The sequence below is a fragment of the Hemicordylus capensis genome, chromosome 7, assembly GCF_027244095.1.
Source record: "Hemicordylus capensis ecotype Gifberg chromosome 7, rHemCap1.1.pri, whole genome shotgun sequence".
Taxonomy (NCBI): Eukaryota; Metazoa; Chordata; class Lepidosauria; order Squamata; family Cordylidae; genus Hemicordylus; species Hemicordylus capensis.
The window spans coordinates 32,051,438-32,066,614 of record NC_069663.1 but is presented as its reverse complement, the minus strand read 5'-3'; the positions used below and the strand labels follow the sequence as shown (position 1 = coordinate 32,066,614).

General features: G+C 51.7%; 1 protein-coding gene across 30 annotated transcripts in view; it reads left to right on the top strand.

Annotated features, from left to right (window-relative positions):
* The window catches only part of MACF1 (microtubule actin crosslinking factor 1), a 362,956-nt gene that overhangs the window by 196,001 nt on the left and 151,778 nt on the right, over window positions 1-15,177 (top strand). For all 30 annotated transcript variants that reach the window (XM_053267998.1, XM_053268004.1, XM_053268005.1 and 27 more), the window contains 8 exons: window positions 1,356-1,482; window positions 1,929-2,112; window positions 4,013-4,182; window positions 5,904-6,082; window positions 8,316-8,454; window positions 10,134-10,327; window positions 12,336-12,498; window positions 14,766-14,849. In XM_053267998.1, the coding sequence (XP_053123973.1) occupies window positions 1,356-1,482; window positions 1,929-2,112; window positions 4,013-4,182; window positions 5,904-6,082; window positions 8,316-8,454; window positions 10,134-10,327; window positions 12,336-12,498; window positions 14,766-14,849 (1,240 nt within the window). The remainder of the gene's footprint in view (window positions 1-1,355; window positions 1,483-1,928; window positions 2,113-4,012; window positions 4,183-5,903; window positions 6,083-8,315; window positions 8,455-10,133; window positions 10,328-12,335; window positions 12,499-14,765; window positions 14,850-15,177) is intronic.

The window sequence follows — 15,177 nt, the reverse complement described above, 5'->3', positions numbered from 1 at the left end:
ATGTAAAAAATAAACCTACCTTTCACATGTCTCATCATATTCACTAAATAGAATGTTAACGCTTCCAGACATATACAACTCTAACTTGGAATGTAACTGTGTAATGAAAACATTACATCCTGCTGACCGTGCCGCGACCGCGATGTCGAAACATCGGCAATACGGAGGGGCACTTAACGGACACATTGTGAACCTGTTGCAGGGAATAACCTGGAAAATGCCCTAGTACAAGGAATAAGAATCATAGAATATTAGAGTTGGGGCCTGGAAGTTTTCCACACCCGGCTTTTAGCCTGCGTCTCCTCCAGAATGGAGCAAGCGCGTTCACACATTGGGCAGATTTACCCCGAAGTCCCTGTGAGCTCTCAGGGAGCGCTTAACACACATGATTGAGGTTATTCCTCTGCTCGTTAGAGTGCAACCCGATTTATATCTGGAGTAAAAAAAATCCACTTTTTGAATCGGGTTTTTTTGGATAGCGTTGAGTTTGCAGTAAAGCCTCACAGAAAACCTGCAGGAAAGCCTGATGTGTGGAGAACTCCCTGGGAGTTCTTCTCGTCCAGCAGCCTGCTCAAGCCAGCAATCTGCTACAGAATCCCTGGCAGATGGGAAATCCACCATTGTGCACAAGGCAGGCTGTTAGAACAGCTCTTACACCTGGGAAATTCCTCCTCTAATGACCAGCCCGCATCTGCTTCCTTCTAAAGTAAATCTATTGGTTTTCATTCTGCCCTTAAGAGCAACAGGGAATTGAAGATGGTTACCCATCCCAAAAGGGCCCACCATCTAAACAGCAACGCAGGAGAGCACCAGCCACTGGAAGCCTGCTGGGCTGGCCTGCAAGGGACTGTTGCTTCCCCCCTGCTAAATATAAGGGGGCCTCTGCTTGACAAGGCACCTCTTGGCCCGGTTAGGAGGGGCTGGCGTCTGTCCCTTGCCCCAGAATGCTCACCCAGGCGATCAAACATTTTTGAGCTGGAGCCTTAAGAATTGGCAATAATTCTTGAGCCTCCCACAGGACCTGCCTCCAAAGTGGTGTCGAGGAAGTCGTGGTGGTTTTGTGGTGGCTTTTTTTGTCTGTCTGTTTTTTGCTTTCTGCTTAGTTCTCAATTAATGTTGCTTCGCCATTTTGGAGGTGCTTCTGAGATGCAAGGCACTGCCTCCAGTTGTGCCTGGACGAGGCATCCAAGGCTGTCTCCCTGGACTAGTAGTGAGACTTGACTTCCGCCCTCCTGAGCAGATGCAGGGATCTTTAAGGAGAAGATCAAGTGGAGGAGCTCATTCCCTGTGTGGTTTGTGCTCTGCCCCGAGAGCCAGAGGTAGCCACCCACACCGTGCTCTCTCTCCTGCTGCAGGGTGGAACAGCTGTACCAGAAGGTGATGGCCCTGTGGCACCAGCTGCACATCAACATGAAGAGCCTTGTTTCCTGGAATTACTTGCGGAAGGACCTCTCTCTGGTGCAGAGCTGGAATATAGAGAAGGTGATGCTGGAAACTCCAGGAGAGAGCTGGGCTGACTTCTTGGTATTAGCAAGAGAAGGGCATAAGCCACGTGCATTCGATGTGGGCTCTTGACTGGGTGGAGCTGGAGAAGAAGGTGGCAAGTGGGGGGTCAAAAGGGGGAAGGATGGGCTAGATGGCAATACAAGTGGGAGCAGCACCAAAGTGGGGTACCACTGCCTTTCCTTCTTGAGCTCTGTTGGCTCCTCTCTCTCCTGCCCTGCAGGCTGCCATTTGTCGGGTAGAGCAGCACAGTTAACCACGCAGCTTTACCTGACACACGGCCAGCCTGCAGGCAGGACAGCTCTCGGCTGGGGCAGGACGAAAGAGAGGAGCCCCCCCCCAGCTGCCTCCTTTGGCGCCCCCCTGGGCCTCTCCAGCCCCAGCCTCCCTGTGAATGTGGTCTCTGTGTGTCTCCTGCCCTGCAGCTTCGGGCCTTGGCCCCAGGAGAGTGTCACCAGTCCATGAAGAGCCTGCAGGTGCATTACGAGGACTTTCTGGAGGACAGTCGGGATTCGGAGCTCTTCTCTGTCGCTGATCGGCTGCGCTTGGAGGAGGAAGTCGGGGCTTGCAAGGAGCTCTGCCAGCAGCTTCTGCAGTCCATGGAAAACGGTAAGCCAGCTGAGCTGGATAAGTGTGGGGCCGGGGTGGGGGGCAACCTTAGTGCCCCTCTGCTGGTCCTCCATCTCTTGCTGCCAGCCAAGCCTTGGCAAATGGAAGGAGCATACGGCTCTGCTGTTCACCTGCCCACATTCAAGAGCTGGGGTGTGTATGATTTGCACGCATGCACACTGCTGCCTCTCTCCTGGAAGACTCCGCACTGGCAGGGGCTGGCTGGTGGCGTGCACACTTTTTGCATGTGCAACTGCCCTGGGCACTGGGGGTGAGCTAGATTGCCAGGGCAGTGGGAGAAGCAGCAAAGCTCTGCTTGAGCGTGGGGCCCTTGAAGTGCAGGGGCCGGGGCAGCACCCTGTGCCCTCAGCAGCTCTGAGGGAGAGGGAGGTTCTTCCCCCCAGTTCTGCTACCGAAGTCGTCCTCTAACTTGAGAAGCCAGTAATTGAGCCTGGGACCTCCTACATGCGTTCCCCCTCTGCTGTGACTCCTCTGGCTAAAAAGCAGAGCAACATCGCTGTAGAGCTTTGCACATGGAAACAACATTGTTCTTAAAATATTTCCATATACAGCCTGCCTTTTAACGATAAATCACACTGTGGAAGCAAATTAAAAAGTGATCCTAGCAATAAAGCAATCAAACAGCAACATGATAAAAAGAGCTGAAACTGTTGACAGCAAATGAAGAGAAAGTTGCCCGTGCTGCTCCTCCTGGAGAAAAGCACAATGCTTAAGACCGCCTCAGCTTTCAAAGTCCTTTCATGCTGTCATCCAGAGGGGGTATCACACTTGGGTCCCCAACTCCCAGCATGGCCCAAGGGCATTGATTGCCAGGAAATCTAGAACCAACAAGTGGAGGTACTTTTTCACACAACACAAAATCAACTTGTGGAATTCTCTGCCACAAGATGTGGTGACAGTCAACAACCTGGATGGCTTTAAGAGGGGTTTGGATAATGTAATGGAGGAGAGACCTATCCATGGCTACTAGTCGGAGGGCTCAAGGCCACCTCCAGCCTTGGGGGCAGGGTGCCTCTGGGTACCAGTTGCGGGGGAGTAACAGCAGGAGAGAGGGCCTGCCCTCAACTCCTGCCTGTGGGCTTCCTGGAGGCATCTGGGAGTCACTGTGTGTAACAGGATGCTGGACTAGATGGGTCTGATCCCGCAGGGCTGTTCTTATGAAGATGGGAGTTGTAGTCTGGCAACCTCTGGGAGCAAGTTGAGAACCCCTGCTGTAATGGACGCTGCTGCGCCCCACACTTGGCAGTCTAGTCCTCTAGTCCGCTGTGTTTGTAAATCTCCATGGCAAACTTATTTTATGTATCCAGAATGTAGTATTACATACTGCAAAGGTTCCCAACCTGCAGTACTCCAGATGTTGCTGAACTACAACTCCCATCACCCATCATGTTGAACTGTCTTTTCTGCTTCCATGAGCAGAGAGGAGTTTTCTTTCCCAGGCCTGCTGCCTGGGGTCCTTTTTAAAACTCCTGAATAACAATAATAACAATAACAATAATAATAATAATTCAATTTTTATACCGCCCTTCCAAAAATGGCTCAGGGCGGTTTACAAAGAACAAATAAGATGGCTCCCTGTCCCCAAAGGGCTCACATTCTAAAAAGAAACACAAGATAGACACCAGCAACAGTCACTGGAGGTCCTGTGCTGGGGGTGGAGAGGGCCAGTTACTCTCCCCCTGCTAAATAAAGAGAATCACCACGGTAAAAGGTGCCTCTTTGCCCAGTTAGCAGGCAAATCCTCAGTACCAGACATGCAGAGTGTGTGAAGATGGGAAGACTGTTGGATGTGGGTGTTAGCAGATTAGAGAAGCCTCTGAAGGTAGGTTTTCACTTCTTCTGAGCGGGGGGTGTGTGTGTCTTGCTTGTTTGCCAACAGAAGACAAAGATGAGACAGCTTCCCGGACGTACCTCTCTGAGCTGAAGAACATTCGCCTCCACCTGGAAGAATGTGAGCAGCGGCTGGTGGGGACGATCCGGACACCCTGCAGCACCCGGACCGATGGGGATGCCTTGCAAGAGAACACTTTCCGTATCGCTGAGCAGGAGGTTGGTGGTTCTTTGGCCGTGCAAAGGATCTTCTGTTGCCAAAGCTGCTGTGTGGTTCAGAGGCAACCCCAGAGGCTTTTGCATCTTGCATTTTCCTTCCTTGGGAGACAGGGAAGGAAACCACACCCATGCAAAGAGGCATCTTTGTGTTGGCTGTCCCAGCATCCCTTTGGGGTTTTTTAATTGTGAACGGATAGTTCTTTATGATCAAGACAGGGAAAGAGAATGGAAGAATCTAGAGCTGTCAGGTCCAAGTCAGTTGTTTCAAATGCCATTTTGTATAATCTTCAGCTGCAAACTGATGATAAATCCCAATGTTAATGTCTTGACAACATTTCTTAGCCTAGTATTCTTCAAGGATTCAAACTAAGAGGAAATTGTGTGTGTGTGGCGGGGGGACACACTGTATCAATACTATACCTTAAGGTGGGGGATTCTGCAACTTGGATGCCTAGATGTTGTCCCAGGAATAGCTCATCCTAACAACCTCCTCTCTTTCAGACACACTGCCTGCAGGCTGCCCATTCATTAGGTAGAGCTGTGTGGTTAACTGTGCAGCTCTACCTGATGAATTGCTAGCCTGCAGGCTCTCAGGCAGGGTGTAAAAGAGAGGAGCAACCTGAGCTGCTGGGAGGCAGAGGCAGCTGTGTTTCTTTTGATGCCCTCCTGCTTGTTAGGAGGGCCATTGCTTTTTGTCCCTCGTTGTCGTTGCTCTAAAGATGGCTCTCCTGAAGTCGTTGGCTACAATTCTCATTGTTCCCAACCACAGCAGCCTTTGTGGGGATGACAGCAGCTGTAGTCAATGACATTTGGGGCCTTAAGACATAACATGGTTGTCGCCCAAGACTTGTTCAAGATGTCAAGTTGAGTAGCTAGTGCCCCAGGATTTTTTTTAAAATTTCTGGTTAAATTAGTTTTTGACAGTTCAGGAAATGAGCAAGGAAGCGTCTGGGCAATGCAAGGTGAAATACCAGACTTGGCAGCAGTTGAGTGAGACTGGAGAGGGCAGGAGTTGTGACTTGTTCTGCAGCCTGCCTTGACTTTGCTCATCTCTCAAGGAAGCAAAATGCATCATGCAAAACAGCCACGGGCCAATTCTCTTCAGTTGCCTGAATTATTCAGGCTGCAGAATTTGACTTTTTCTTAGTCCTTGAATTACTAAGAGGCTCAGTGATGGTTTCTGTGCTTGCTGCCCTGCCTGTCCCTCTGCCACTCGGGGTTCGCTTTTAATCCAGCAGCAATTTTAAATTTTGAATCCCCCTCCATCCAGGGTGGGGTGGACCACCAGTTCCACAGGCAGAGGTTAGTTAGGGAGGAAACTCTGAGGACCTCTTATTTCCGGTGATGCCAGCCTGGGTCTGTGAACACCATACTCCTTGTAAAGTATGACAAGACGAGGGTATCAGCTGCAGCTGCAAGATGTCAGTCTGCTGAAAGACGAGGGAGAGAAGACACAGGTCTTCCTCAACAGTGACTGTGCTCCAGATGAGAAATAATTGATCCCTTTCCTTGAGGCTTCGTTCTTGAGGCTGGGAGCCACAAGGCTCACGCAAAGAGGCTCGCACCCTTAGCAGGGTGAAAAGCAGAGCAGAATGCAGTCTGAGTCTCGCAGCTTAGCCACAGAGGCAGTTCTTGTCCTGCAGAGCTTTGTCGTGAAGAGGGAGTTGCCGCGTGCAGCCTCCATCTCTGCCCGGGCTCACCAAAATCCATTGTCTCCACAGCGGCTGAAGGCAGATTTGCAGCACCTGAAGACTGACACGGAGCAACTTTCTGAGAGGTGCAACATTTTCCTGCACAAGTCTCCGACCGGATCCAGCATCCCACATCTTCGCTCTGAGCTTAACCTGCTGGTGGAAAAGATGGACCATGTCTATGGGCTCTCCTCCATCTACTTGGACAAGTGAGTCCCTCTGCCTCTCTCTTCCTCTCAGACCGAGGGAGAGAAGCATCTCTTGCCGCCTGGTTTGCTTTTTGTAAGAATGGGGAGGCTGGCTGGCTGGCTGGCCGGGGGAAGAACTGGTGGCAGCCCCTGGTAGAAAGAGATGGAGGAGGCTGCAAACCGCTCACCCCCAAGCCAGCTAGGAGGTTTTCATCTCATGTCAGCATTCTGATGTGCTGGCATTGTGCCCCAGAGAGAGAGGAAACAGGGGCATTCCTCTTGACCTAAGCAGCAGTGGCTTGTCCCAAGAAGCCAGTGAGAGCCAAAGGAGGCACAGCTGCTTGGGTTGCTCCTTTCTCTCCCACACTGGCTGCAGGCTGGCCATTCATCAGGTAGAGCTGTGCAGCTAACAGTACAGCTATACCTGACAAATGGCCAGCCTGCAGGCAGTGGTTCTTGGGCAGGGCAGGAGAGGGAGGAGCCACCCGATCTGCTGCCAGGAAGCAGAGGCAGCCGCGCCTCCTTTGGCACACACACACACACCCCGCCCAGCTCTTTGGGATAAGCTGCTCCTGGACTTCAGGTTAAACGTGTTCTTCTTCCAAAGTGCAGGAGGTCCCTGCAAACTAAAGTGGCCCAAAACTACTGCCAGGGGCGTAGCTAGGGGAGCAGGGGCCCATGTTCGTCCCTCTCTCCAGTGCTAGGGAGGGGCACGAACCAGTTTGGAGGCCCTTTTACAGGCTTCTGAACTGGTTCAAACCCTGGCCGGCTTGAAGGTTCAACGCCGGGGAGGGTGGCTTGAAGGGCGGGGGTGGCTGCACTCCCCCACGACCACCAGCGCGCGAGTCCCTTAAAAGCCCATCAAGGTAGCAGTGTACCTCCCTGCCACCCCGCGCTGACATTTACCAGGTCTACCCGGAAGTAGGACCTGCGATTGTGCGCGTCGCTCGTGTGCACACGCAGCCACAGCTCCTGCTTCTGGGTACATCCGGTAAATGTATGCACAAGGTGGCAGAGAGGTACATTGCCACCCTGTCAGGTTTCTAGGGACTTGCAAGCTGGGGGGGGGGGTTAGTGCACCCACTCCACCCTTAAAGCCACCCACCACCCACCCTGCTGTTGAACTAGCCCCTTTCCGTGCACATCCCTATCTGGCAGCCCCTCGGAGTGAGGGAGATAATGAAGCAAATAGGGAGGGATGGAGCTGGGGGGCTTTCAGGAGCTGGGGGCCTGGTTTCTTTGAACCCATCCACTCAGTTATAGCCACACCCCTGATTACTGCCACTCCAGGCCTCTCAGTGTCCCCTGGGAAGACCAGGGCGCTTTCTAGACTAGACCCTACAACGGGGTCAGGACGTATCTCGGCAGTGTGCTTCCACACTTCCTGTGTTGTGACACTGCAGTCCCTACACAAACAGCAAGGTGCCATTCACATTGCCAATGCCGCGTCTCAAATTCAATCACTGCGATATAGAGCTAGGACGTTGGATATCCGGGGTAAGAAAGTTACTGCTTTTTCAGCTTGTTGGTTTCTGCGAGACGGCTCCCCCTGCTGTTTACGTTTCGATGCAACTTGCCCGAACGGTGGCATTTTGGTGCTGCTGAGCAGCTAGTCTGGAAAGCACCCTAGAGTGGCAGTTATGTTGCCGCTATAGTTTCAGTGAAAGTGCATGTAACAGATTAACACTCATGCACATTGAAGTGCTTTATGTGGCTGTTCCTTTACTGCACAATAGCTCTACAGTTGCTATTCTTTTAAATGGATGGTTATTAAAGAAATACAAATGTGGAAATGCTGCAAGAAGTGTTTGACATTAAGACCAAGGAGTGCAGCCTCCGGTCAATCTGGCCTTGATGGTAAAGGCTTGCTGTGTGGATGCAGCAGTCAAGGGGGTAGCCATCATTGTGCCAACGGGTTCAAAGAACCCAGGCCGCCAATGAAAAGGGCCACCGAAGCCCTATGGCTCCAGAGGAGCCCAGAGCGAACTCGCCCCTCCCACGCCCGGGCTGCCGAGAGCCCGAGCGAACTCTCCATCGGTTATTTCAGGCAGTGCCGGCTGCCCGATAGGACATGTTTCCCTTTCTCGCCCTCTCTGGAACTAAAACATCTCGTGGCGGTTTAATAAAACTCAGAGATTTAAAAACAACCAGTAATTTTTTAAAAAAGCAATTAAAACAGCTAAAAGCAATTAAAGCAATATTAAAAATTTGTTGCTGTTTCAGGAAGTTAACTTTCCCTGTTTTGGATGCTTAGGTTGAAGACGGTGGATGTGATTATTCGGAACACCCAAGGAGCCGAGTCCCTGGTCAAAGGGTACGAGGTTAAGCTGAGCCAAGAGGAGGCGGTGCCTGCGGATCTGGCCACCATTCAGTCTCACCGAGCCATGCTGAAGGTTAGTAGCCAGGCACAGAGTTGCCCTGCCTGAGACACCGGATAGCAGTCACTCTTGTGCCAAGTTCTCCCATCAAGCAGCCGGTCCTCCTCCTCCTCCTCCCCCCTCCTCCCCCCTCCCCCTCCTCCATCCTCCTCCTCCTCCTGCCTGTCTCCTGGGGCTGCAAGTTCTCACTGCATGGATGGGATTGCCTGCTGAGCAGCAGCTGCCCCTTCCAGGCTTCGTGGTGCTTGCTTCGGCATTGTTGGCCCTGGTTGTGTTTGGTAGCAATGCTGGCACTGCGTAGGTGGACCGAAGGCTCTTGCGTCGCCTGTTCTTTTGCCTGGCATCTTGGGGATGGGGCCAATAGCTACATGGTTCAGTCCCTGGCAGCCTCTCCTAGATAGGGCTGGGAGATACTCCTGCCTGTAACCTTGGAGAAGCCGCTGCCAGTCAGCCGAGGGCCTGACTCAGGATGAGGCTGCTTCCTATGTACCTGTTTATTTACATTTATCGGTTAGACTGAGGGAGAAGTGACTGACTCAGGGTCATCCAGTGAGTTTCTTGGCTGGGTGGGGATTTGGACTTGTGTCTCCAAGTCCTAGTCCAGCACTCTAACTGCTACACCACACCTGTGTGTCTCTGTCTGTTCTCTTTGGCTCTCTCAACTATTCAAAGAGTCAATAGGAATAATTTTGAAATGTGTGTGTATGTAAAATTTCTGGTTAAATATTCCTCCTTGCTCCCTCAATAGGTCTCTTGAACAAATGTTTATTTAACTGATTGAGTGAAATTAAGTATTTTCAGGTCTCTAAGTATGGGGGAAACCATACAGAAGTTTCTTGATTCATACTTGGTATCAAGTTAAGGTTAAGCTTGAGACTTGAAGGCAAATATGCACTTAAGTAGTTGTTTGAAATCAGTATTTCCCTCCTTGTCCTTCCTGTCCTCCTGGCTCTGTTTCTTGCCAGCTCACATATCTGTCCATCTGTACACGGTTCCCACAAACAGCAAGGAGCCTTCCTTGTTCCTAGGCCCTGTGTGAGCCTTTCCTAGACAGATCATCTCCCTCATGGGACTTATGCTGTGTCAACATTCTATCACTCAACCTTCCCTCTCAGCAGCTAGAATGTTGGTGAGCATTCCGTGATGTTGCAGCTCAGTCCATAGTTCAGGGCCGTAGGGATGTTCACGGAACCAGGCGGGGGGTGGTAGTTCAAAGGCAGGGCGGGGGAGGGTGCACTTAACCCTCTCTCAACTCCCCTCCCCCCCGGCTGGTGCTCTGTTTTCTTAAAGTCCATTGGTGCGGCTGCATACCTCCCTGCTGCTCCGTTGCCCCCTTTAACCGGAAGTATCCAATGCATGCAGGTGCACCAGATACTTCCGGTTACTTCCGGTAAAGGGGACAACGGGGCAGCAGGGCAATATGCTGCCGCCCTGATGGACTTTAAGAAAACGGAGCACCAGTGGGGGGAAAGAGGAGGGAGGAGTAAGTGCATCCTCCCCCGCCCTTAAAGATGCACCCCCTGCCTTCGAACCGGTGGAACCACCTGCTGTTCGAACCGGTTCGGAGGCCCATAAAGGGCCTCCAAACCGGTTCTGTGCACATCCCGACAGGGCTGGGCTTGCAGTGATTGCCTGTGTTTAGCCTATTTCTGTCTTCAGCCCATCTAAATCTGTGCTTCCTTCCCTTTTAAAAGCAATGGATAAGTGAAGTGAGCGATAAGAACGCCATCTTTGCGACGCTCGAAGATGACTTGGCAAGAGCGAAAGTTGTGGCCGACCAGCTGTACCGTCTGAAGCAGGAACGCAGCCTTGACCTGGAGCGCTACCAGGAGAAAGGCTCGCAGCTGTGGGACCGCTGGCAGCGGGTCAGCATGCAGGTCGAGACTCGGTGAGGGGCACCACCGCCTGGGAGCCAGTTTCTAGTGAATGGGCTGGGATCTCAGGAGGGGGCAGCCAGCCCATCCCTGGCTGCTTGGGCTGAATCTTCCCTACATTTCTCATGATCGACTTTGGTCAGCTAATGTGTGGGATCTCTGGCACTATGGGTGTGCGAACTGGCTCGAGGTTGAGCTGGTTCACCAGCAAACTGGTCCTGCTCAAGGTCGAGCCAAACCCCCCTGGGCCAGCTCGGAGCCGGTTCGGGGAAGGCCGCAGCGAGGATACGTGACGAGGATACATGAGCAGTGGCCTCCAAAATGGTGCATATATACAGGTGAAACTTGGAAAATTAGAATATCATGCAAAAGTCCATTAATTTCAGTAATGCAAATTAAAAGGTGAAACTGATATATGAGACAGACGCATTACATGCAAAGCGAGATAAGTCAAGCCTTAATTTGTTATAATTGTGATGATCATGGCGTACAGCTCATGAAAACCCCAAATCCACAATCTCAGAAAATTAGAATATTACATGGAACCAAGAAGACAAGGATTGAAGAATAGAACAATATCGGACCTCTGAAAAGTATAAGCATGCATATGTATTCAGTACTTGGTTTGGGCCCCTTTTGCAGCAATTACTGCCTCAATGCGGCGTGGCATGGATGCTATCAGCTTGTGGCACTGATGAGGTGTTGTGGAAGACCAGGATGCTTCATTAGCGGCCTTCAGCAATTCTGCATTGTTTGGTCTCATGTCTCTCATCCTTCTCTTGGCAATGCCCCATAGATTCTCTATAGGGTCAGGTCAGGCGTGTTTGCTGGCCAATCAAGCACAGTACACTGTATACTTTTCAGAGGTCCAATATTGTTCTATTCTACAATCCTTGTCTTCTTGGTTCCATATAATATTCTAATTTTCTGGGATTGTGGATTTGGGGTTTTCATGAGCTGTACACCATGATCATCACAATTATAACAAATTAAGGCTTGACTTATCTCGCTTTGCATGTAATGCGTCTGTCTCATATATCAGTTTCACCTTTTAATTTGCATTACTGAAATAAATGGACTTTTGCACGATATTCTAATTTTCTGAGTTTCACCTGTAGATATAGATATGTGATTTAAACTTTAGAACTCCCAAACTGACTCGAATTTGAGCCAAGCCGAGGCGTTTGTTCGGGGGTACAAAACCGAACATGCCCGATTTGGTTCGAATCCCGTTTGGACTTGAACCAAACCGGGCAAACCAGTTTTGTGCACACCCCTATCTGGCACCTCTTTCTTTTCAAACAACAAGAGTTTGCCCCACAGTGGGGGATCCCAACTTTTAAAAACAAGTGTACCCCCTTCTATCGCAAACTTTACGCTCAAGTGTCCCATAGAGGTTGAGTGTGTGCGTGCACATACATACATAAAAATGCAAATTCAAGTGTCACATTTGGGGAGACAGGCTGCTCCAGTGACTGGCTCACATCCACATTAAGTTACTCATAAGCAGTCTTAGAGAAATTAACAGGACCGGTTTACTTGTCCTATTACTTTCATTGGGAGTATTCTGTACCAAGTTTCTGAAGCCTGTCAGTCAGACTGAGGGGAGGGGAAAGCAGAGCTTCAGCACATAGCCAGCCAATCGGGAGGAGAGGAGGAGGCTCCTCACCCCCCCTCCCCCTCTGCAGTGGACACATTGCTGAGGACGGGTCAGCTTCAAGCCGGCAATCCTAGGCAGGGAACAAATAGCCCAGTTGCAGAGTGGGGAGGCAGGAGGGTGCTCAGTACCCCCTGGGAGCCCTTCAGTTACCCCTGTGGAGACTAATACCCCCTGTTGGGAATCCCTACCCAGCACTAACCATATCAGGGACCTCAAAAAGAGAACCTTATAGCATTTAAAGGCTAATCGACTTATGGTTGAATGGCACACGACATTCTTTGAAACGTAACACAGCTTGTCTGTTCTTTCTCGCATCCATGCTTTCTCCCCACCTTTCCCCGCCCTTTTAAATCTCCTTGCAGCCAATCAGAATTGGAGAGCATTGAGGAAGTACTGAGCGATTACCGGAACTGTCACGGGGCACTGATCCAGTGGATTGAGGAGACCACGACTCAGCAGGAACTGATGAAGCCTGGACAAGCAGAGGACAGCAGGATCCTTTCTGAGCAACTGAGCCAACAGATGGTAGGTGTGACACCACACCACAAAGAAAGTTAAGGAAGGGCCTGTCCTTGTGTTGGTTCTACCATTCCTGGAAACGAGGTGGGCTTCTGGATGTCAGGCACTGCATAGTTTGTAGATGTCATCTTCCAGGTCAGCAAGGAAGCCTCTCCCAGTTTTATGTATGATCAGTTGCTTTAAAAGTTGATACACAAAAACCTCCAGTTGGCAGCATTTCTGAGATGCAAAAAGTTGACTTTGGAAAGTCATCCATTTGGCTTAGCCCTTCACTGTAGGGATGTGCATGGTCCGGAGCAGTCCGGACTGGCACCGAAGGGGGGTCTTCCTTTAAGGGCGGGGAGGGCTTACTTACCCCTCCCGCCGCTTTGCCCCCTCCAGCACCCGTATTTTACTGAGTAATTGGGGCGCTGGAAACCAGCCCCCCCCGCCCCCCTCCGCGAGCGGATTAGGGGCCAAAACTACTGCCGCCGCCGCCTGCCCACCCTCCCAGCCGGCTGCCCTCCCTCCCTCCCAGCCGCCCGCCCGAGTCCTCACCAGATGATGTTCAAAAAAAGAGAGGAGCTCGCGAACAGAGCTCCTCTCTCTGCAAAGTCTCGGCCCCAACTGGGGCCTTGGGCGCGCCGCAAAGGACGCCTGGGAGTTCCGCTGGAGGCCCGGTCTACCCGCCGGCAGGGGACAAGGCCGGGTAGACCGGGCCTCCGATCGCCGGAGGCCCAGTCTACCCGGCCTCGTCCCCTGCCGGCGGGTAGACCGGGCCTCCGGCCGCCGGGTAGACCGGGTAGACCGGGCCTCCGATCGCCGGAGGCCCGGTCTACCCGGCCTCGTCCCCTGCTGGCGGGTAGACCGGGCCTCTGGCGGAACTCCCAGGCGTCCTTTGCGGCGCGCCCAGGGCCCCAGTTGGGGCCGAGACTTTGCAGAGAGAGGAGCTCTGTTCGCGAGCTCCTCTCTTTTTTTGAACAACATCTGGTGAGGACTCGGGCGGGCGGCTGGGAGGGCGGGCGGGCGGCGGCGGCAGTAGTTTTGGCCCCTAATCCGCTTGCGGGGGGGGGCGGCGGGGGCGACTGGTTTCCAGCGCCCCAATTACTCAGTAAAATACGGGCGCTGGAGGGGGCAAAGCGGCGGGAGGGGTAAGTAAGCCCTCCCCACCCTTAAAGGAAGACCCCCACCCGGACCCGGACCAGCCAGGTCCGAACCGGTCTGGACAGTTCGGAGGCCTTTACAATGGCCTCTGGACTGGTTCAGACGCACCCCTACTTCACTGCTGAATCGCCATCACTCTTTGCTGGAAGTTGGATGCCCAAGAATTTCTCTGCTAGGCAGGTCCTAAGAATGTAAGAGAAACTGCAGCAAGATTTATGCTACTAGATGAATCATGGCTTGGCCTCATTTGGAGTCTTGCATCTAGTACTTGTTGCACCGTTTCTGAAAGGTTATTGTAGAGCTTGTTAAAGGCTCAGAGAAAAGCAGCCAGCACGATGAGGGGGCTGCAGCACCTTCCCTGTCAGGAGGGCGATGGGGGCTTTTTAGTTGAGAGAAAAGAAGACTGGATGGTGTGGAGCTGACATGATGGAGGTTTGAAGAGGGGATCCCAACATTGTGTCCCCAGATATTGTTGAACTACAACTCCCATCATCCCCAGACACAATGACCTGTAGTCGAACATTTGGGGACACATGGTTGAGAGCTCCCTGCCCCAAGGTGGGGATGAGACCTCTGGCCTAGATGGCATTTGAAAAAGGCTAATTTGAAAAAGGCCATTAGCCATGGCCACTAGATGGTGGGGCAGCCGAGAGTGGAAGGCTCTTGCCTTCCTCTCCTGCTTGTGAACTGCCTGGAGGCCTCTAGCTGGGCACTGCAGGAAACAGGATCCTGGATTAGATGTGCCTTCCTCTGAGCAAGTCTTAATCTTCTTATGGGAAAAGGGAGTTGTAGGAAGGAAGGAGTTGTCCTAGCCCCTTGTTCAGTGGCAGACCAAGAACTGTAGGGAAGATGATGATGATATTCGAAACATTAACATGGTTGTGTTTTGTTTTATTTGCTCATTAAAAGAGGTCTTTAAAAAAGCTTGTGTTCCTTTGGAGAATGCGTATTTCGTTGCCATTATACCGTCTTTTCCAAAATTAACATAGTTAAGTCAGGTGTGCGGTGGGAGGTGTGATGTGGACGCATAGAAAGAGCATCCAGTTAAGAGCAGACTTGCTAAGGTGGGGGTGAAATGACCTTCCAGTCTGTAACTGTAGTGCTGATGATGCCTTTATTTTGGACTCAAGGTGCTGTTTGCCGAAATAGAAGGAAATCAAGCCAAACTGGACCAGTGTCAGAAACTGTCCCAGCATTACTCATCCGCTGTGAAGGTAACAGGATGACCCTGTAACTGTAGAACATGGCTGGCCAGTCCAGCACAGCTGAGCCCTTGGGGGATGCAGGCAAAGGGCACCTCAGGAAAGGCGTGGGGCTCCCTGGGGTCGGCTCTGAAGCAAAGTGTGGAGAAGCTCCCTGGGAGCTGGGATCCTTTGCTGGAGACAATCCTGTGAGCAAGTTCTGGGACTTCTTGCTTTCAGATTCGTCCTTGGAAAAGATGCCAACTTTTCTGTGTGGACTCTGAACTTGCAAGTTCCATCACCCCCAACCACAATGGCCTGTAGCTGGGGATGATTGAAATTATAGCCCAGAAACATCTTG